Source organism: Ailuropoda melanoleuca, chromosome 13, assembly GCF_002007445.2.
Source record: "Ailuropoda melanoleuca isolate Jingjing chromosome 13, ASM200744v2, whole genome shotgun sequence".
Taxonomy (NCBI): Eukaryota; Metazoa; Chordata; class Mammalia; order Carnivora; family Ursidae; genus Ailuropoda; species Ailuropoda melanoleuca.
The window spans coordinates 55,991,617-56,012,763 of record NC_048230.1 but is presented as its reverse complement, the minus strand read 5'-3'; the positions used below and the strand labels follow the sequence as shown (position 1 = coordinate 56,012,763).

At 53.6% G+C, this 21,147-nt stretch overlaps 1 protein-coding gene and 1 long non-coding RNA gene across 2 annotated transcripts in view; one reads left to right on the top strand and one right to left on the bottom strand.

Moving 5' to 3' along the window:
* Window positions 1-21,147, bottom strand: part of RIPOR3 (RIPOR family member 3) — an 80,843-nt gene that overhangs the window by 27,895 nt on the left and 31,801 nt on the right. Inside the window, exon 2 of the mRNA XM_034640536.1 lies at window positions 1,680-1,798. Within this exon, the coding sequence (XP_034496427.1) occupies window positions 1,680-1,798 (119 nt within the window). The remainder of the gene's footprint in view (window positions 1-1,679; window positions 1,799-21,147) is intronic.
* Window positions 1,756-6,292, top strand: LOC109489624. Its single transcript, XR_002142673.2, has 3 exons — window positions 1,756-1,843; window positions 4,745-4,799; window positions 6,234-6,292. It is a non-coding gene; the product is annotated as an uncharacterized LOC109489624 (long non-coding RNA).

Sequence of the window (21,147 nt, the reverse complement as noted above, 5' to 3'; positions counted from 1 at the left end):
TGGGTCTGTCCCCAGAGCCTGGGACTGGTCCTGGGCCGAGTAGGTGCTCCTTAAATATTTGTGGAATGAATTAGGGATTCCTAAGGGTGCATCCAACTGGGACGCTCCAGAATTGCAGCCCTGAGATGCCACTCCTCCCAGGCACATGCTGGAACTAAGCAGCCAAGAGACAAGGGAGCAAGCTGGGAGGGACTGACCTCAGGGACCAGGCATCATTGGAGGTCAAGCGTGCAGCTGTGGGACCCCAGGAAGGAGCCATAGGACGGCTTGGTCTGGGGCTCAGGTGGTCCACCCCAGGACATGGCAGTGAAACCAAGGCCCAAAGGAGATTAAACAGCAACTGGCTAGGTAAAAAGGAGCGGGAAGAGAGGCCCAGGTGGAGGGCACTGCCTTCACTAAGGCCTGGAGGGGAGAGGGGTCCATACGGCAAAAGCAGAGGATGAGAAAGGAGGCTGGCCTGGGGCGCCTGGGTGGCAGAGGGTTAAGTGTCTGCCTTTGGCTCAGGTCATGATCCCAGGGTTCTGGGATCGAGCCCCACATTGGGCTCTCTGCTCAGCAGGGAGCCTGCTTCTCCCTCTCTCTCTGCCTGCTGCTCCCCCTGCTTGTGCGCTTTCTTTCTCTCTGTCAAATGAATACATAAAAAAATTAATTAAAAAAAAAAAGTGGCTAGCCAGCCAGATCACAGGGAGCTATTTGTTAGGCCGTGTGAGGGGACTGGATTGTATTCCAGGTGAATGGGAACCTGTGCGGACTTCAGGCAGGAGAGGGCTATGGTGAGATCTGATTGTTGACTGACTCACTGACCAACCAGGCTTGGAGCCCTGCTTGGCTGGGATTCCTGCCTATCTACCACATTGGCTCGGACAGGCAGGTGTGTGGGCCCCTCAGGATGCCCAAAGGACCGCCCCACCCCCTAGGCCTGCTAGCAGGACCAGTCGGTGGCCCCCAGGAGTGGAGACGACCCTCCCTCCTGGGGGTTACCTGCAGCTGGAGGAAACACATGGAGCAGCCATGATCTCGTGTCTAGAGGGTCTGCACTGACCCCAGACCCGGCTCTGCAGAGGCTGCTGCGCCTCCCTTGATGATCTCCCACAAGCGCCTGCCGAGCGCCAGCCTGTGCTGGCTGCTTGCTATGTGTCACCTCATTGTACTCTCATGACAGCTCTGTGGGGGAGGGACACTCATGATCCCCATTTTGCAGATGAGGAAACCGAGACTCGGAGGTGAAGTCACTGGCCCCAGGTCACAGAGCTGGGATAGGTGGCCCCACGTCCCACGCTGTCAAACAGGAAGAACATTCATTCCATCCTAACCCCACCCCCAGGAGGCTAAGTTCCAGGGCTGAACCTGCCTTGCTGTGTGACCTTGGGGAGCCAGCTCCACTTCTCTGAGCCTGTTTTCTGCTCCGCCAAGAGGGTCTGATAAGCTCAGGCCGATCGGACTTGCAGGACCAACTGAGATGATACTCATTCGGGACTCAAGGAAATTACAGGTTTCTCCCCCGCACCCAGTGTCACACGCGTACGCACGCACGCATGCACGCACACGCTTGTACACCTGCCCACGCATGCATGCGCACACACTGTGCTGGGCTGCAGACTTCGCTTGAGGGCGAGCCTCCGGGTGCCAGGCGGCAGAAGACGGACCAGCCCCGCACCGTCCGCCGGGGCAGAACTTACGTGAGCCTCCGGCTCTGCGCGCTGCTGAAGCCGGCGAAGGAGGCGCTCCGGCCCACGACCCCCACGGCCCCCGCGTCCCCGGAGGACAGGAACCGCAGCCTCACCGACATGGCCGTCACCTATGCAGGGAGAGGACAGGAGAGTCAGCCTCGCACCGCCGCCTGGTGAGTGCTGACCGCGGCCGGCTCCCCTCCACCAGGGCCCCCAAGGTCCTGACGCCGATAGCCGCAGAGAGGGGGAGGCTGGTACTGTCTCCAGCCGACAGGTGAGAGAAGTGAGGCTCAGTGAAGTTAGGGAACCTGCCTGGGGCTGGTGGCAGCAGCGAGATTCGAACTTAGGTCTCTGTACTGTGCGCTCTGGTTCTTAAAGCCTGAGCAATACTGAGCTCTCCAGCAGGGGGAGTCTGCTCCTCCTGAAACCAGACCTGCTGACCTCCTCTCAGTTAACTCTCCTCTCTGCCTGGAACCCTCACCCCCCTCCATAAACCCTCACTGAGCACTGTGTGCCGGACAGGGTGCTGGAGACACGCACTGAGCAAGACAGGCAAAGCCCTTGCTCTCCGGGGCTCCCAGTCTGGCAGGGAGGCTGATGAGCTACCAGTTACAGTAGGAAGTCTCTAGCAAAGTGACAGGGGAGCCCAGGTGGTACCTGACCTTGCTTTGGAGGAGGCGACCAAGTACTGAGAAGGAAAGGCTGAGGAGAGGAAACGAAGGAGAGGGGAAGGAAGAGTATCTGAGTCAGAGGGAACAGCATGGGCAAAGGCCTGGGGGTGCAGAGGACATGGTGTCATCCAGAAACAGAAAGCAGTGTAGTGGGTTGGAGTGAGACTCCAGGCGAAGCTGGAGAAGCCAGCAGAGTGCAGGTCTTGGGGGGCCTTGGTAACCCCAGGGAAGGGTTTGGCCTTGCAATTAGGCCGGGGTGACTGGGAGCCACGAGAGGGTTTTGAGCAGGAGTTGATAAAGCCCAACTCCCCGGAGGCCAGGCTGCTGGCATCTCAGGCCTCCAGAATCCCCGGCTCCATTGCCCTGTCCCCGACCCAGGCTGCAGTGAGGCCAGCCTAGAACCCTGGCCGTCTTTTCTTTTTTCCAAACCACCTCTATATTGGAAAAATGCCATCACATCCCTTGGGAATACTGCCCAGTGTCTTCCAGCAGCAATGAGCGGAAGGTTCTCCGTATCTAACCTAAATCTCTGCAGCTAGAGTTTCATACCCTGTTCCTCAGCCAGGGCGGAGTCAGTCCCAGGATTCCGGGGACCCTGCCGCCCAAGCCACACCTATAAACGGCACCACCTCCCTCCTATCCCTGCATCCCCGCGTCCCCTCTCCTGCCAGCTGAGTCCAGTGTCCATGCCTTGGCTCATACTGGGGCCTCGCCCCCTGGAATAACGTTCTCTTTCGAGCCACATCTGTCCAGTGTCCCGTCCTGCATTTTGCATGTGGTCAGCCCCCAGGCAGCCCCCACAAGCCTTCTCCTCCCCCCATAAGTCCCCCACCCACCCCGCATGTGCTGTACCTAGGCGAGCACTGGAAACAAACCAACAAACAAAAACCAGACCTGGGCTCAAATCCAGCTGTGCCATTCACTGGCTCTGGGCCTCAGTGGTCACAGCTGCAAAATGGAAAGTCAGAAAAGGACTCAGGAGACAAGGCGAAGGGGACGCTCGGGAAGAGTTGGTTGTCTCACTGCAGTTGGCTGACTGAGGCTGCGGTTCCAGAGGTGATGACAGAGGCAAAGGAGCCTGACGGGGTGGGGGAGCTGGTGAGTGTTTGCTGAGCACCCACTGTGCGGCGAGCCCCTGTGCCAGGGACCCTCACGTGCTCTATGTGGGCCTATGAACACCAGCCCTGGTGGGAGCCATTATCTACCGAGTGCTCGTTATGAAGCCCACCCTGCATGAAATGCCTTATGGAAATTATCTTATTAAATCTCCACAAGCCCCGAGGCATAGAAACTATTGCTGACCTACACGGGTAGATGAGAAACTGAGGCCCAAAGAGGGGATGAGACTGGCCCAGGAAGCCAGCGTGGAAGCGGCGGAGACATGTTTGAAGCTGAATGTGATGGCTTGCAGCGCTCCTTCCTGTGGGTGGTCAGGCGTCACCTCTCTAGGAGATCCCCCAGCCCCACAAGGAGGTCCCACTGTCCCCACCTGGGCTGGGCTGCTGCCAGGCTGGACCAGCTCACAGGAGGCCATTATTACGTTCTCTGAAATTTTGGTAGGAATATTTGCACCCCAGATGTTGGCAGGTGCTACAAATTTGGTTTTTGGGTGTTCCCCCTCCCTGCAGGTTATTAAACATTTATCAGAACACCATTGCCCCACCACTAACAGTATGAGCTCAGGGTGGCACTAGGAACCTTCTCAAACTCTTGAGAGCCCCCAGCCAAGCTGAGCAAGGGAACGAGGGGGAAGCAGGGAGGGAGATCACCAAGGTCACTGGCTGGCTGGGGGTGGGGGCTGGAACACCCTTCCCCAACCCTCCCTGTCCACTAGTTACAGTGGACTGTGAGTGGTGACTTCTTTGTCTCCCCCAGGGAGATTGACTTGCAGGTGGGACTGGAGTGTTCCCTGGTGCTTGGAAGATTCACAGCACATCCTTATGGGCCCAGAGAACAAGGCCTGACAGGCTGGGGCTGCTGTCCCCACTGCACCAGGCTGTGCAGCCAGCTGGTGCCGGATAAACGGAAGAATAAGGATAAGAATTTCCACTAAGTGCTAGACTTCAAGGCAGGGACTGACAAACATTTTTTGTAAAGGACCAGATACTAAAGTTTTTGGCTTTGCAGGCCATATTCTCTTTGTCACAAGTCTTCAGCTCTCTTGTTCTGGCGCAAAAGCAAAAGCAGCCACAGACATTATGCAAACGATGAGCATGGCCGTGTTCTCATGAAACAGTGCTTAGAAAAGCTGCAGCTCTTACTGAATGACCCTTGGGTGGCCAGCACTACCTCTGACCCCTGGCAGCCAGCACTCTGCCTGCTACCTGCTCCAAGGGCGTCAGATCTCATTTAATTCTCCCAAGATTATATGAAGTAAGTACTGTTTATATCCCCGTTTTACAGATAAAGAAATTGAGGCTCAGAGAGGCGAGGAAAGGACTCATCCAAGGTCTCACAGGTAGGAGATGCCAGCGCTGGGATTTGGACCTGGGCACAACAGGCCTTGAAAGCCTGGCTGCTTCATGCTAGGCTGCACCTGCCCCCCAGGGGCTGGGCTGAGGACATGCTCCCACCCCTGAGCTAGACCCAGGCTGAAGGGGAGAGAAAGAGGCCCCAGAATGGAAGCAGGTCATGAAAGGGACCTGCCAAGCTAGAAACATAGCCAGCAGTGAGCTGGGGATGGCCGAGAAAAATCGAGCTCCATCCCCTGCAGGCTTCAGGGTGTGGGAGCCCAAGTCCCTGTGGGCCTCTTGGGACCAGCTTCAGCTCCCAGTCAGCTCTGCCGCTCCAAAAGTGAGGCCAGCAGCCCTCCCCCGAGGCCCTGATGGAGCTAATCCTGGTGGTTGACCAGTTGACCGCTGCAGTTGCCTAGCTGGGTTTCTTGTAGCAAAAGCATCTCCCTTCTTGTGGACTGGGGATGGGATCGCCAGGCTGAGACCCCTGGAATCTCAGGAGCCTTCAGTGTGTAGCTCCTGACAAGCCCCCATGAATGTTGGTCACTTCTGACCAAGGCTCATACTCCTGATGCTGAATCATTGACACAACAGGGGCAGCGACCCCTCAAAACAGAGACAGGGCACTTTGGAGACCCCCCTCCTCCCCCTCCCCCGCTGTGGCTGGCATTCACCCTGTTGCTGCTAGATTGTGGGGAGGTCTGGGAAGTCCCCGGGGAGGGACACTCGGAGGCTCAGCGCAGCTCCGGACAGCCGGCAGTCTGCAGCGCATGAGAGACAAGCCAGAGACCTCGCTGGGCCCCTGGGTAGAGGAGAGAGGCACAGAAGTCACGCAGGTCCCAAACCTTTGATGGCAGACAGGACTGCGTCCTCCCCGCGCGTCCCTCGCTGCCTCTCTCTGGCCTGGCACCCTGGGCAGCGCTCACGTAGACAGATGGCTCGGACACAGCTGGTGAGTGCAGCAGGGACAAGACAACTGGAGGGCCTTCCCACCCAGCCCGCTGCTCCCCAGACACCGGAGCTGTCGTCCTGGGCCTCCGCCCCCAAGGTGCGGCTGGAGGGAGCCTGAGCCCACTCCGCTAAATCTGTCCAGCTCACTGCTGGCCAGAGCCGCCCGCCGGCCCAGGGAGCCTACAATTTCACCTCATTTGGAGGCGATGCTTCTAAATTTAACAGCGTGGGCTCTCAGGGCTGGGTGGCCTTTATGCCTGAGTCCCTCACTTAGGGCTCTTTTATATCCGCCCAAATGCCAGGCAGGGCTTAGTTTGCTTATAGGAGTCTCCAAAATAGACCCTTTGGTTTAGCACGAAAGGAAATGGTAAAATAGCCCAGGATGAGGAATGCTGAATTTATACCTAAGAGGGATGGGCGACCGGAGGAGGCCATTCTGGGAATCAGACCGTCTGCGCCCTATGGGGGCCAACTCCCTCATTTCACAGGCAAGCACGCCGGGAGCGGTCACCTGACTGGCCCGGATGGCCCAGAGGTGAATGGAAGGGCCAGAAGAATCCACGCTCCTCCCCCTGCCAGTACAGTCCCCGGCTCCACAGCTGCAGCCACCTCCAGGCCGTGGCCTCTCCCTGCTGGCATACTCTTCCTGCAGGGCTCCCGTGATGCTCTCTCTCAGCCTTTAGGTCCCAGCAAAAGGGTCACCTCCTCAATGAGGCCCTCCCTGACCCCCCTGACAGCCTCCCTCCTCACCGTTTCAGATCCTTCGGACACCTCATCACCACCCCAAATTGTCTTGTCAGTCTGCTTGGTAGTTGTGTAGCCTTTCCACGAGTCCCAGCTCCATGGGGCAGGGACTTTTTGGTCTCACTCACAGTTGTATGTCCAGTATCTCAGCAACTAGAGGGCCCCCCAAAAGTACTCGTTCGTAAGTGACGGCTTGAATAAATGAACAATTGAAGGACGTCTCTTCAGAACTGTGCCTACGATTCCTTCACTTGATTTGTTCCTTCAACATACATGTATTGAGTGCCTACTGAATGCAGGCACTGGGCATATGGCTGTGAACTAGTCTAGCAGGAGACAGGATTTAGGACATGAGGTAATGAGGCTGGACTAGGATGGGAAACGAGAGGCCTGGGGAGCTGACAAGGACCCCTAACCCAGCCAAAGGGGAGTGACTGGGGAGACCCTTTGGGGGAAGCAATATGTTGAAATCTAAAGGAGGAGGAGGAATTGGCAGAGAGAGAGGATGGGCTGGAAGAATGTGTCATGTGTCAGGAACAGCATGTGCAAAGGCTCAGAGGCAAGAGATAGGGTCAATTAGATGAACTTAGTTCAGTGTGTGTGGCTAGAGCATCTGGTACAAAAGAGCATCCCTGAGGGGCTAGTGGGGACCAGACCTTTGTGGGGGTGGGGGTTTAAGCTGCATCCCGAGAGAATTAGGCAGGACAGGCCTCCAGCACCCTCTGGCTCTGGTAATGGCGCCCTTTGAGTTCATTTACTTACTCAGTATGCCCACTGCTCACCTGGCCGGACAATGCTGTGTCTCAGTAGACGATGAATGAGTGCTTACTGCATGCCAGGCCCTCGAACGTGGCACCTCCAACCAGGGGCCGGGAGCAGTCTCACTGGGGGGGGCCTCTGCCCTTTGGCCTAAGGTCTGTGTCTCCTGGGCCAGTACAGACACCATTTATGGGGAAGCTCAGACACCCTGTATGGCCTACACCAGCTTGAGCTGGGTTTTTGCCCTCCGTAATGAATCCCTGACCCACCCACCGCTTTCTTCCCCCACAAACAAGACCCAGATGTTTGATAGTCCTCTGAGAGGGAAAATCCCATAGCCACCCACAGGGGACAGAGGCCATGTTAGCTCTGACACCTACCAACTTGGGCTCCCCTTCTCTCTGTTGAGACCAGTGGGCCCCACTCCTACCGGATGCTTTCAGATGCTCTCTCCCCGCTGCTCACCTCTCCTGAGCCAGGAAAGCATGCCCAGGGGGTCTGCGTGTGATCTGGAATAAGTTCCCTCCCCTCTGAGCCTCTGTCTCCCGTCTATAAAGTGGGAAGACTGGTCTAGAATTCAGGGTCCCCCAAGCACAGGCCACTCTGGGCCAAGTGAGGAATGCATAGTAGACACTGTGACTCACTTGCCTTACTTAGTCCCCTTTCTGTCCTGGCTTCCCAGCCATCTGACACTTGTCACCCCCTTGTTCAGCTGAACACAGAACTGGCCCCAGGCGCAGGGTGATGGGCAGGCAGAGGGAGGAGCTCAAATTTATTCAGGTGTCTTGTTGAATTTCTTGTAAGGTAACCTCCTATTTAGAGCAAACTGTCTTCTGTATGATAGAAAGTGTTTTTTAAACTAATAGCGTATTTAAATGAAGAGTAAGGGATTTGAAGGACACTTGGTTTGAGTAGAGCAGGTAGGAACCCAGCTTCTTGGCAGCCCACATTTCTGGGTCCCACCATGGAATTGGGACCAGGAGCTGGGGGGGGGCTCGGAAGCCCCGGTCTGTCTCTGCAGATGGCCTGACGGAGAGCCAGAGGAGCAGATAGCCCTGGTTTCAAGTGAAAGAGACGCACAAGAAGCTCCTTGGGGACCCCTAACTGTCCCCCAGAGTTCATTGTCCCAGGGCTGCAAGGCAAATGGAAACTTTCTGATGGTCCAAGACCAGGCATGGGAGTCAGGCTCTGGGATCCAAGAGGGTCCCTTCTCTCAGTTTATCACACAGCCTACAGCGCCCTGTGACCTTCCTGCCCAGGGCATTCCTGTGAGGTGTCCGTGACCAGCTCCAGCTCGGGCCCAGAGGCTCAAAGGGACTAATCACATGGGTGGACAGGTGGGCCAACTCCTCAGGCTTCACAGTGCACCTGTGACTGTTTCACAGATGAAAACCCCAGGTGCGGCCACAAATGGCCAAGGGCAAGGGAGAGGTTCAGTAGCCCAAATGGCTCAGCCACACAGAGGAAATTTCCGTGGCCATAAGAGTTGGGAATGTAATTTTGAGGAATAATGACATGGGAAAGTATGAGATGTTCAAAGTACGATGTTGAGCAAAAAGACCAAGAAGTAAACTATATACGATGTGGTCTCAGATTTATTTTTGAGACGATACCTTACCAATTGTTCTGCAGTGGACATGCATTCCCTCATAATTGGAAAAAAAATGTTAATTTGAAGAAAACAAAAAACATGGTCACCATGTCCTTGGTTGCATGGTAATTAAGCTGCAGGGCTGACTCTGCGTACCCTCTGACCTAGAGAATGCTGCTTTTCAGGGTGAACCTGGGGTCAAAGGAGAAACTTCTCTCTTAAAAAAAAGAAGAAAGAGAGAAAGAAAAACAAACTTTTTTTTTAAAGGCCCACAAATATTATCTATACTCCCAGCTAACTCCACTGGGCTTTTATAAGGTGAAGATGACTCAGGAATTTCTGTGAAATATCCAGAGGGTGTTTGGACTTAAATGGGCCCCTCACTGATCTGATCACCATGAAGGAAAGGCTCTCATCACATGCTCCCCCGCCCCAGTGCGCCCGGGGCACCTGGAAAAGACAGAAACTGTTGGGGAAGGAGCCTCCTGGGGCCACCGTGGGGGTGGGAATGTGTGTGCCACCAGGGCCACATGGCTGGGAAAGACAGGACCTGGCTGCAAGATAACAGAGATGGGGGGACAAAAGCTGATCCTCTGGGAAGCGCGAGAGGGGCAGCTGAATCCCCTCACAAATGCTTCCTCCACGCTGGTGTGTGGCTGGGAAACTCAGGCTTGTAGAGCTGAAGTGGCCGGAACTCGCAAGGGCAGCACCCTATCGTCAGTGATTCACCTTGAAACACGTGTGTGGGCGCTGTGCCTCAGGGGCGTGTGCACGTCCTCCACATCCCAACTGTGACCAAGCAACAGGCGGGCGACCCTAAGCAGAAGCCCTCACTCCAGAGTGGGAGGGTGTCAGCCTCAGCCCCACGGTCGCTTCGGGCCAGATCATTCTTTGCCGCGGGGGTCGTCCTGTGTATTCATCACTGCTGGATACCAGGACCCCAGCCCCCTCCAGTTTGATAACCGATAGTGTCTGTAGACACGCGTCCCCTGGAGGCAGAATCGCGTCCGGTGGGAACCTCGGGGTTAAAGGGAGCACTTCACTCTGCGCGCAGGGATTCGTGAACTAGCACCATGGGCGTTGGGGATCACTTCCATGGCTGCAGGTAGTGGTGGTGAAGGGACTATATTCCGTTGGCTACAAATATTTGAGGCTTTTCAACCCACATGAATAGGGTGTGGGAATCGGGGAGCCCAGCAGCTTCAGAAGGGTCCCTGGGGCCGCAGCCTCTGCCACCGCCACCCCCTATGCGTGCACCTGTACCCTCACACCGGGATGTAGACAAGCGCCTGGGGCCTGAGAGCAAGGGCTTGAGCTTGGACAAGAGCTCGGTGACTGACCTCCTTGGGGTATTTTCTGTAACAGCAGAGCTCTGCATGAGACCCGCCTTCTTTGCGATCCCCTCCTGACCGCGAAGAGAGACCCAAAGGCAACCTAACTCATTTTATCCAAAAGACCCCAACCATTGATGAACACACACTGGTTTGGGTCCACTTTACACAGTCAGGATTCAGATTCAAACCCAAGGGCCACCTTGGCCAGCCACTCCGCACTGGATGAACTGCCTGAATGTTCCATAATCAGGGACACAGCCCTCCCCCTGCTCACCCACGCAGCCAGACATCAGAACAGCCTCTCCTAACCCGGCAGAGGGCTGAGCGAGAATGTCGTTCCCCACTGCTGTCTCGGGAAGAGCAGCTAGGTGCCTTTCCCTGGCCCGACATCACTGGGCACAGGGGGCTTGTGCGCGGGCCCGCGGAAACGGTTGGAGTACTTTTAAAATCAGAAGTTAAGAAATGAACTTGTAGGTTAGACAGAATGTTTTGTTATATGATATTGTATATGTGTTACTATTTACATATTAATAGCATGTATTTTTTATGTAATTTTTCCATCCTTACACCAATTCAGTCGTAACGTACACTACTTAATATTTCTTATGGAGGAAGCGTCCCACGAAGGCCAAGGTGCTGGGGGCTCAAGGAGGTCATCACGGGCCCTGCCCTTTGCCCTCTGCTCGCCCTCCCCTCCATGTGTCTGCCTCTGGAACAGTGCCGCTACCTTTCACCCACAGACTCCCTGTCTGGCTGCTTCCCACCCCGCAAGTCCACCTGGCCTCGCTCTGCCTGCTCCCTGCTCCTCGGCCGCCCTGCCTGGCCAGCCCAGAGGAGACAGAGGGGCGCAGAGCCAGGTGGGGCCTTGCACTTGACCTGACTACGCTCTTTTGACCCTTACCAAAATGTGATGCCCTACGTTCCACTTTACCCTGTTCTGGCCCTTAGGATCTAGGAGTTCCAGCCCAGGCCGCCTGGCTTCCAAGTCAGCCTCTTATCTACAGGCCTTAACTGCCAGCTTTCTGGAATTGGCAGGGGCTTTGCTGACGTCATTGAGCCTTCGAGTCCCCCCGCCCCCAATCTCCCACTGAGCACTGTTTAGATTCTCCTCTTCTTGGAGAGCTGGGTCCCTTCCTCCTCCCACCTCACTCCCGTGTTGTTCCCTGGGGTGTGGGCAAAGGGGCTTTTTCACTCTCCTTTCCCTGATTCCTCATGAGATCAAGAGTATTTCTATATGCTCGTTATCTTTAGAATCTCCTCTTCTGAGACTTGTCAGTTCATATTCTTTGGTCCCAGCTACCTAGCTTTTTCTCAGTGACTTCTTGTTTTCTCCCAGCCCCTCACTCACCTTTTAACTTGATCTTAATGATGTGTGTGTGTATGTAATAAAAGCTTCAAGTATTTATGTGACCAGATCTGTCAACATTGTCCTTCTGAGTTTGGAACTGCTTTTTAAGAGTTTGGAACCTGCTTTATGCATCTCTAAGGTTAAGTTTCTACTCTGTAGACCACGGAAGTCTAGTTTCCTGGGGGAGAATTTCGTTTTAAGAGTTTCTACTCTGTAGACCACGGAAGTCTAGCTCCCTGGGGGAGAATTTTGTCTTCCCAGCCAGGCTGTAAAGTCCTCAAGAGCATCTCCCTCCTCCGTAGAGGGCCTTGGCCAAGAAATTTCACTGTCTGCTCTGCTTCTCAGAAACACCCTGAATCTGTCTCCTCCTTTGCACCCCCCTCTCCCAAGGCCAAGACCCCCTCACCTCTCTGGTCTTCCCTGGTCTCTCTGCCTCCACCTGGCCCTCTGCCCCCACCTGAAAACCAGAACAAGCTTTTAAAAATGTCCATCAGGTTTCTGACACCCCTCCCCAGGCTTGTGGCTTCTGGACGCACCTAGAACTAAAATCTCACCCCCAGAACTATACCCGCAAAGCTCTGAAGAAGCACCCGCCTGCAGACAGGCCTCGGTCAGGGGTGCCTCAGGTTGGAGCCCAGATAGGGGCGGGCAGGGGCTCCCTACCCACTGCCCAGAAAGGCCAGAGCACCTGTTGTGCCCCTTTCTCGCCCGAAAAAAGGAATCACAACTGGATTTTGTTATGGTGAAGGCAGAGGGCAGGGGAGGACTTGCAAAGTCTTCACACAATCCATTCCTATTTCCCCCCATTCTCGCCCAGCCTGGAAGGCAGGCAGGAAGGGGTGTCAGGCCCTCTCCCTGTTTACAGCTTAATGCTGTGGCTCAGAGAGGGCAAGTGGTTTTACCACAGTCACACAGCCGGGGGGCCGGGGTGGGTGGAGAGGTGGGCAGGAGGGAAATATTGGCATTCGAACACATTTTGAGCACTTGAATAGTGAGACGTGAGGAGATAGGCTGAACAGGGACCTCACTGGGGGACCCCAGGTGGGTGAGAGGCTAGGGCTGTAACTGGGGAGCCCAGTGGGTATTAACACTTCAAGCCCAGCCCCCAAAGTTGCTCATGAGCCATTCCGTCCACACCCCATGGTTGCCTAACCTGGCTCCTGCATCTGGATGAGGATCCATGGCCCAGTGGTGCGGAGTCAGCCTCCTGGAATACCCGAGGTCCCCTGCCAGCCGGCCCTGGGACTCCTGCACAGGCACATGGGCTAGTTGAGGGGGACTGTTTGCTGATGGAGGCTGTTAACAGCACCAGAAATGGTCAGGGGTTCACCCAGAGATGAGCCATCTGGTCATCCCAAGATAAACAGTTTACAAGAGACAAACCAAGCCAGACCGCTGTTTCGGTTTTTCTTTCGACAGTGCGATGTGCTCCTGGGGCCAACTGCAGAGAAAGAGGCTGTCCCAGGCGCCCTGACCCCAGCTCCTGTGTCTCCCTGGGACAGGGGGGCAGGAAAAGTCAGATTTTTTTCACAACTTTTCTTGCCCCACCGTCAGGACTGAGTGACTCTATGCCAGATAGTTAACCCACATTGTAAGGAGAGTGGATTTCCTTCCAAAGGCACAGCTTTATTTTCTAGAACCCAAAGTCTTGAATTTCCAGAATCTGCAGCCTGAAATCCATTTCCTATTGGAAGAAGACCCCTACTGGTCTCTCCAGGTATTGCAGCCCTGCTCTACCAGCCACTACAAATGTCTGCGCAGAAGGAAGAGAGGGGACTCCGTTCGGGGTGTTCAGAGTGGAGCCAGTGGATTCCCAGGCATGCAGGGTATGTGTGTGGCTTAACAGCCTGAAATAAACAGTTTGTGCTGGAATTGTAATCCTGGAGTTTCCAAAAAGTGTTGCAAAACACTCCAGGCGGATTCTCGAGTTGGTGTACTACCAGCTGTTTATCAATTAATTCCTTCTTTGCCAAACATTCTTACTTGGCCTATTGGGAGATGAGTTTGGTGGGAATGCATCTCCAATTTTGTAATGAAAATCACCAGGGAAAGAGGGCTCACTTTGCAGAGGCTGAGGTTACAGAAGATGTGGCCGCAACAGGTGGTTTCCATACATATGAGGCTAGTACTCAGTTCTGAGCTCATGTAATAAGGAAGGGAACCCCTGGGGACTAGGATGTGAGGATTCGGTGGTAATCTGTGAGCTACACATCCACAGATTCACAAGCAGAGTAAGGAGTAAGCCTTGAGGTCAAAAAAACCCAAGTTCAAGTCCAGACTTTGCCTCTTCCTAGCTCTGTGACTTAAGACAAGTCGCTTACCCTCTGAGCCTCAGTTTCTCCATCTGTAAAATAGGGATCATTGAAGTTACCTTCTGTGACTCACTTTACAGTCGCAAGAATGTGCTTTTTTTTCCTTTTTGTTAAAAGGAAAAACCAAACTATAATGTATAGCTTTGGTCTACTGCTTTGAGTCCCAAGGTTAGAGACCTGAGGAAGTGTATCAGCTTTCTGGGGCTGCTGTAACAAATATACCATAAACCAGGTAGCTTAAAGCAACAGAAGTGTATTGTCTCACGCTTCTGGAAGCTAGATGTCCAAAATCGAGGTGTCAGCAGGGCCATGTGCCCTCTAAAAGCTCAAGGAAATGGTCTCTCCTAGTCTCTCCCAGCTTCTGGTGGTGGCTGTCTGTCCTCAGTGCCTCTTGGATGATAGTTGCCTCTCTCGCATCTCTGCCTGTGGAGTCATGCGGCCTCGTCCCAGTGGTCTCTGTCTGCATAAGGTGTTGCACTCTTGTTATAAGGACACCGTCGCTGGACTAGGGCCAGCCCTAATGACCTTGTCTTAACTTGATGACAACTGCAAAGACCCTATTTCCAAATAAGGTCACATGCACAGGGACAAGGGGATAGGACTTCAACAGATCTTTCGGGGGACACAATTCAACCTACAACAGGTAGAAAACGCTTTGTTTAATGCAGCAGTTTAAGGAGATTCTGGATGTGTCCAGGTGTGCTCCAAGCATTGGTGGGTGGGAAAGAAGACACTAGGTCAGTATAAGCAAGCACAGCAATGTGGCTTTGGGGGATGGGAGGGGACAACACATGAAATTCTCCAGGCAATGAAATTTTACAATGGGGATTCTTAAATTTATTTCCAAGTGTGCTCCCCTTGGCTTCCCATTGCCCCTTCTCTCTTCCTGATGGCACCCCATTTTCCTTTTGAGGACCTAGTTTTTGCTCATCTGCTGTAGGTCCACTGGGCCTGGCCCAGGAGGTCCCCTCATCAAGGACAGGCACAAGAGCCACGCCAGGTGAAGCAGACACAGCCTCCCTGGAAAAGGAAAGCGGGGGCAGGCAGACAGGAGATGGAACACGTTGGATTTCGTTCATCCTGGCTCAGCAGGGCCCTGACCANAGAAGTGTATTGTCTCACGCTTCTGGAAGCTAGATGTCCAAAATCGAGGTGTCAGCAGGGCCATGTGCCCTCTAAAAGCTCAAGGAAATGGTCTCTCCTAGTCTCTCCCAGCTTCTGGTGGTGGCTGTCTGTCCTCAGTGCCTCTTGGATGATAGTTGCCTCTCTCGCATCTCTGCCTGTGGAGTCATGCGGCCTCGTCCCAGTGGTCTCTGTCTGCATAAGGTGTTGCACTCTTGTTATAAGGACACCGTCGCTGGACTAGGGCCAGCCCTAATGACCTTGTCTTAACTTGATGACAACTGCAAAGACCCTATTTCCAAATAAGGTCACATGCACAGGGACAAGGGGATAGGACTTCAACAGATCTTTCGGGGGACACAATTCAACCTACAACAGGTAGAAAACGCTTTGTTTAATGCAGCAGTTTAAGGAGATTCTGGATGTGTCCAGGTGTGCTCCAAGCATTGGTGGGTGGGAAAGAAGACACTAGGTCAGTATAAGCAAGCACAGCAATGTGGCTTTGGGGGATGGGAGGGGACAACACATGAAATTCTCCAGGCAATGAAATTTTACAATGGGGATTCTTAAATTTATTTCCAAGTGTGCTCCCCTTGGCTTCCCATTGCCCCTTCTCTCTTCCTGATGGCACCCCATTTTCCTTTTGAGGACCTAGTTTTTGCTCATCTGCTGTAGGTCCACTGGGCCTGGCCCAGGAGGTCCCCTCATCAAGGACAGGCACAAGAGCCACGCCAGGTGAAGCAGACACAGCCTCCCTGGAAAAGGAAAGCGGGGGCAGGCAGACAGGAGATGGAACACGTTGGATTTCGTTCATCCTGGCTCAGCAGGGCCCTGACCAGAATGTCTGCTGTGAGCCCACCGTGGGTTCTGGAACTCTTGGTTCAGGCCCATTGCCAGGCCTGTGCGCCCCCACCCCCAGCGACCTTCCAGGAGACCCCCTCAGCTCAAGTCAGCTCAATTCTTTCACCTGGGCTCACAACAGATATCTCTAGAGTCCACTCTCCCGGCAGGCCTGTGTCAGCAATACTTGAGGAGAAATGAAAGAATTGGAACAGTGTCCAGCACGGGATACAAGGAGAAAAGCGATTTTAGAAGAGCAGAGAATTTTTAAAAATTAACATGTCAGCACAAAGGGATCTAGAATAAATGTTAAGACCCTCAAGAATCCTTAGGGATCGTGGGGGCCATGGTCCTGGATTTCTCACTGGGGTCTCAGGCCTTGGTTCACATAGTAAAGGGGGGCTACCCCACGGGAAGTCTAGAAGATGTGGGCATCCAGGGGCTGACTCTCGGGGCATCCGAATGCCTCGTGCCCACTGATACGGGACAGTGGTGACTGCTACCTGACACATTGACCGCCCCCACCCCCACCCCCCGGAGCGGGTGGCCCCTCGCTTTCGGCCCACGCATCACAGCCTCGGCCAAACTGCCTCCCCCGCTGTGAGGCTGGGCCGCTGCCAAGCTGGGCCCTTCCTGCACACATGCTGTTTTGATTCTGCGCCCCTCAGGCTTTATTGGTTTTTCCTGCTAAATGAGGTGAGGTTTGCCCAGCCCAGTGGCAATTCCTGTAAAAGCTGGAGTTTCGATGACCCAATGTGGCGAGTTTACAGGGAGGCACTCCCCAAAGGCTGGGCTGGCTGGAAATGATGCTTCACCCCTTCCAAGGACGGTGATGAGGTCTGAGGTTCCAAGGGGAGGCGGGATCCTGTGGGCGCCAAGAGCCCGGGGCTGGGGGTCAGAAATCTGGACTTCAGCCCTCGCTGGGCGAGGTAGGTATTCTCTCTCTCATGGGCAAAATGGGAAAAAAGCAGATACCTCACAGTATGGCTGCTGGGCTCCAACGGGATTACAGACGTACGATCAGCCTGAAAACCATGAAGCTGTAACAATCGAAGGTTTGTACTATTCCTGTAGCTATCATGATCGTTGTTATTAACACCTAAGATCTTCTGTGGGCAGGCAGAATATTAAGATGACCCCCGGTGACCTCTGACCTTGCATAATCCTTTCTCCTTTGAGTGTGGATGGAACCTGTGAATAGAATGGGATATGCCTCCGGTGATTGTGTCACCTTCTGTGGCGGAAAGGAGACTATTCTGGATGGGCCGGACCTTATCAGGTGAGCTCTTAAACAGGACTGGCTCNTGCCAAACATTCTTACTTGGCCTATTGGGAGATGAGTTTGGTGGGAATGCATCTCCAATTTTGTAATGAAAATCACCAGGGAAAGAGGGCTCACTTTGCAGAGGCTGAGGTTACAGAAGATGTGGCCGCAACAGGTGGTTTCCATACATATGAGGCTAGTACTCAGTTCTGAGCTCATGTAATAAGGAAGGGAACCCCTGGGGACTAGGATGTGAGGATTCGGTGGTAATCTGTGAGCTACACATCCACAGATTCACAAGCAGAGTAAGGAGTGTAAGCCTTGAGGTCAAAAAAACCCAAGTTCAAGTCCAGACTTTGCCTCTTCCTAGCTCTGTGACTTAAGACAAGTCGCTTACCCTCTGAGCCTCAGTTTCTCCATCTGTAAAATAGGGATCATTGAAGTTACCTTCTGTGACTCACTTTACAGTCGCAAGAATGTGCTTTTTTTTCCTTTTTGTTAAAAGGAAAAACCAAACTATAATGTATAGCTTTGGTCTACTGCTTTGAGTCCCAAGGTTAGAGACCTGAGGAAGTGTATCAGCTTTCTGGGGCTGCTGTAACAAATATACCATAAACCAGGTAGCTTAAAGCAACAGAAGTGTATTGTCTCACGCTTCTGGAAGCTAGATGTCCAAAATCGAGGTGTCAGCAGGGCCATGTGCCCTCTAAAAGCTCAAGGAAATGGTCTCTCCTAGTCTCTCCCAGCTTCTGGTGGTGGCTGTCTGTCCTCAGTGCCTCTTGGATGATAGTTGCCTCTCTCGCATCTCTGCCTGTGGAGTCATGCGGCCTCGTCCCAGTGGTCTCTGTCTGCATAAGGTGTTGCACTCTTGTTATAAGGACACCGTCGCTGGACTAGGGCCAGCCCTAATGACCTTGTCTTAACTTGATGACAACTGCAAAGACCCTATTTCCAAATAAGGTCACATGCACAGGGACAAGGGGATAGGACTTCAACAGATCTTTCGGGGGACACAATTCAACCTACAACAGGTAGAAAACGCTTTGTTTAATGCAGCAGTTTAAGGAGATTCTGGATGTGTCCAGGTGTGCTCCAAGCATTGGTGGGTGGGAAAGAAGACACTAGGTCAGTATAAGCAAGCACAGCAATGTGGCTTTGGGGGATGGGAGGGGACAACACATGAAATTCTCCAGGCAATGAAATTTTACAATGGGGATTCTTAAATTTATTTCCAAGTGTGCTCCCCTTGGCTTCCCATTGCCCCTTCTCTCTTCCTGATGGCACCCCATTTTCCTTTTGAGGACCTAGTTTTTGCTCATCTGCTGTAGGTCCACTGGGCCTGGCCCAGGAGGTCCCCTCATCAAGGACAGGCACAAGAGCCACGCCAGGTGAAGCAGACACAGCCTCCCTGGAAAAGGAAAGCGGGGGCAGGCAGACAGGAGATGGAACACGTTGGATTTCGTTCATCCTGGCTCAGCAGGGCCCTGACCAGAATGTCTGCTGTGAGCCCACCGTGGGTTCTGGAACTCTTGGTTCAGGCCCATTGCCAGGCCTGTGCGCCCCCACCCCCAGCGACCTTCCAGGAGACCCCCTCAGCTCAAGTCAGCTCAATTCTTTCACCTGGGCTCACAACAGATATCTCTAGAGTCCACTCTCCCGGCAGGCCTGTGTCAGCAATACTTGAGGAGAAATGAAAGAATTGGAACAGTGTCCAGCACGGGATACAAGGAGAAAAGCGATTTTAGAAGAGCAGAGAATTTTTAAAAATTAACATGTCAGCACAAAGGGATCTAGAATAAATGTTAAGACCCTCAAGAATCCTTAGGGATCGTGGGGGCCATGGTCCTGGATTTCTCACTGGGGTCTCAGGCCTTGGTTCACATAGTAAAGGGGGGCTACCCCACGGGAAGTCTAGAAGATGTGGGCATCCGGGGGCTGACTCTCGGGGCATCCGAATGCCTCGTGCCCACTGATACGGGACAGTGGTGACTGCTACCTGACACATTGACCGCCCCCACCCCCACCCCCCGGAGCGGGTGGCCCCTCGCTTTCGGCCCACGCATCACAGCCTCGGCCAAACTGCCTCCCCCGCTGTGAGGCTGGGCCGCTGCCAAGCTGGGCCCTTCCTGCACACATGCTGTTTTGATTCTGCGCCCCTCAGGCTTTATTGGTTTTTCCTGCTAAATGAGGTGAGGTTTGCCCAGCCCAGTGGCAATTCCTGTAAAAGCTGGAGTTTCGATGACCCAATGTGGCGAGTTTACAGGGAGGCACTCCCCAAAGGCTGGGCTGGCTGGAAATGATGCTTCACCCCTTCCAAGGACGGTGATGAGGTCTGAGGTTCCAAGGGGAGGCGGGATCCTGTGGGCGCCAAGAGCCCGGGGCTGGGGGTCAGAAATCTGGACTTCAGCCCTCGCTGGGCGAGGTAGGTATTCTCTCTCTCATGGGCAAAATGGGAAAAAAGCAGATACCTCACAGTATGGCTGCTGGGCTCCAACGGGATTACAGACGTACGATCAGCCTGAAAACCATGAAGCTGTAACAATCGAAAGTTTGTACTATTCCTGTAGCTATCATGATCATTGTTATTAACACCTAAGATCTTCTGTGGGCAGGCAGAATATTAAGATGACCCCCGGTGACCTCTGACCTTGCATAATCCTTTCTCCTTTGAGTGTGGATGGAACCTGTGAATAGAATGGGATATGCCTCCGGTGATTGTGTCACCTTCTGTGGCGGAAAGGAGACTATTCTGGATGGGCCGGACCTTATCAGGTGAGCTCTTAAACAGGACTGGCTCTTCCAGTCAAAAGAGGTTTAAAGTAGGAGAGGGGTTCTGTGTGAGGGAGCGTCTCCATTGATGGCTTTGAAGATGGGGGTGCCGTGTGGCAAGGAACACTGAGGGCCTCTAGAAGCTGAAAGCGACCCCAGCTGGCAGCTAGTCAGGAAACAGGGACCTCAGTCCTATAGCCACATGGAACCAAATGACACTCACAGGAGTGATCTTGAAAGTGAATTTGTCCCCATTCCTTCTGGACAAGAACGCAGCCCGGCCAATACCTTGAATTGAGCCTTATAATGCCCTCAGCAGAGACCCCAGCCACACCAACTTCTGCCCTCCAGAACGGGGAGCTCGGGCATGGGGATTGTATAAAGCAGCTGGGGTTGTGGCAGTCTCACACAGCAGCAGAAAACCAACTATGTCTGTCAAGGAAGCCTTAAAACGGAAGGCTCCAGTGCGCCCGATGGTCAGAGACGAGGCCCAGATCCTGACCATTCAGCTCACTGGCTGCATGTTGTTGGCCACACTACGTCCCTCACCTCCCAGAACCTGTTTCCTCATCTGTGAAATGGGGATGGAAGTTAAATGTGTGTGAAGCATCAGAGCAGGGAACATCGCAAGGGCGCATAGTAAATGCTCAACAAACAGGAACAGCAGATGTGTTAATGATTAGAAATCAACTGATAGCTAACAACAGTGCCCCTGTGGTCTTCAGAGCCCTGTCCCACACACCGAGGACATGGGAATGAGCCCTGACCCGGCGTCCTGGGAGTTACAGACCCTTGGGGAATCAGGACCTGAAAGTCACAACTTTGGAGGCAGCAGGTGGGACTGCGTGACACCATTGCCCAGTGCAGAGAGCCCTGGTATCGTTCCCTCCTCGAGATCCCCTTCGCACCGAGGAGGAATTCTGCTGCTCAGCTTTGGTCTCATTCTGTCTAAAGGAAGCCTGAGCACCTGCACCCCAATGTTTCTAGCAGCAGTGTCCACAATAGTCAAACTATGGAAGGAGCCCAAGTGTCCATCAACAGATGAATGGATAAAGAAGACGTGGTGTACGTATACAATGGAATATTATGCAGTCACCAAAAAGAGAAGTCTTGCTATTTGCAACGACGTGGATAGAACTAGAGAGTATTATGCTAAGTGAAATAAGTCAATGAGAGAAAGACAATTATATGATTTCACTCATGTGGAATTTAAGAAACGAACAGAAGAGCATAGGGGAAGGGAGGGAAAAATAAGATGAAATCAGAGAGGGAGACAAAACGTAAGAGACTCTTAATCATAGGAAACTGAGGGTGGCTGG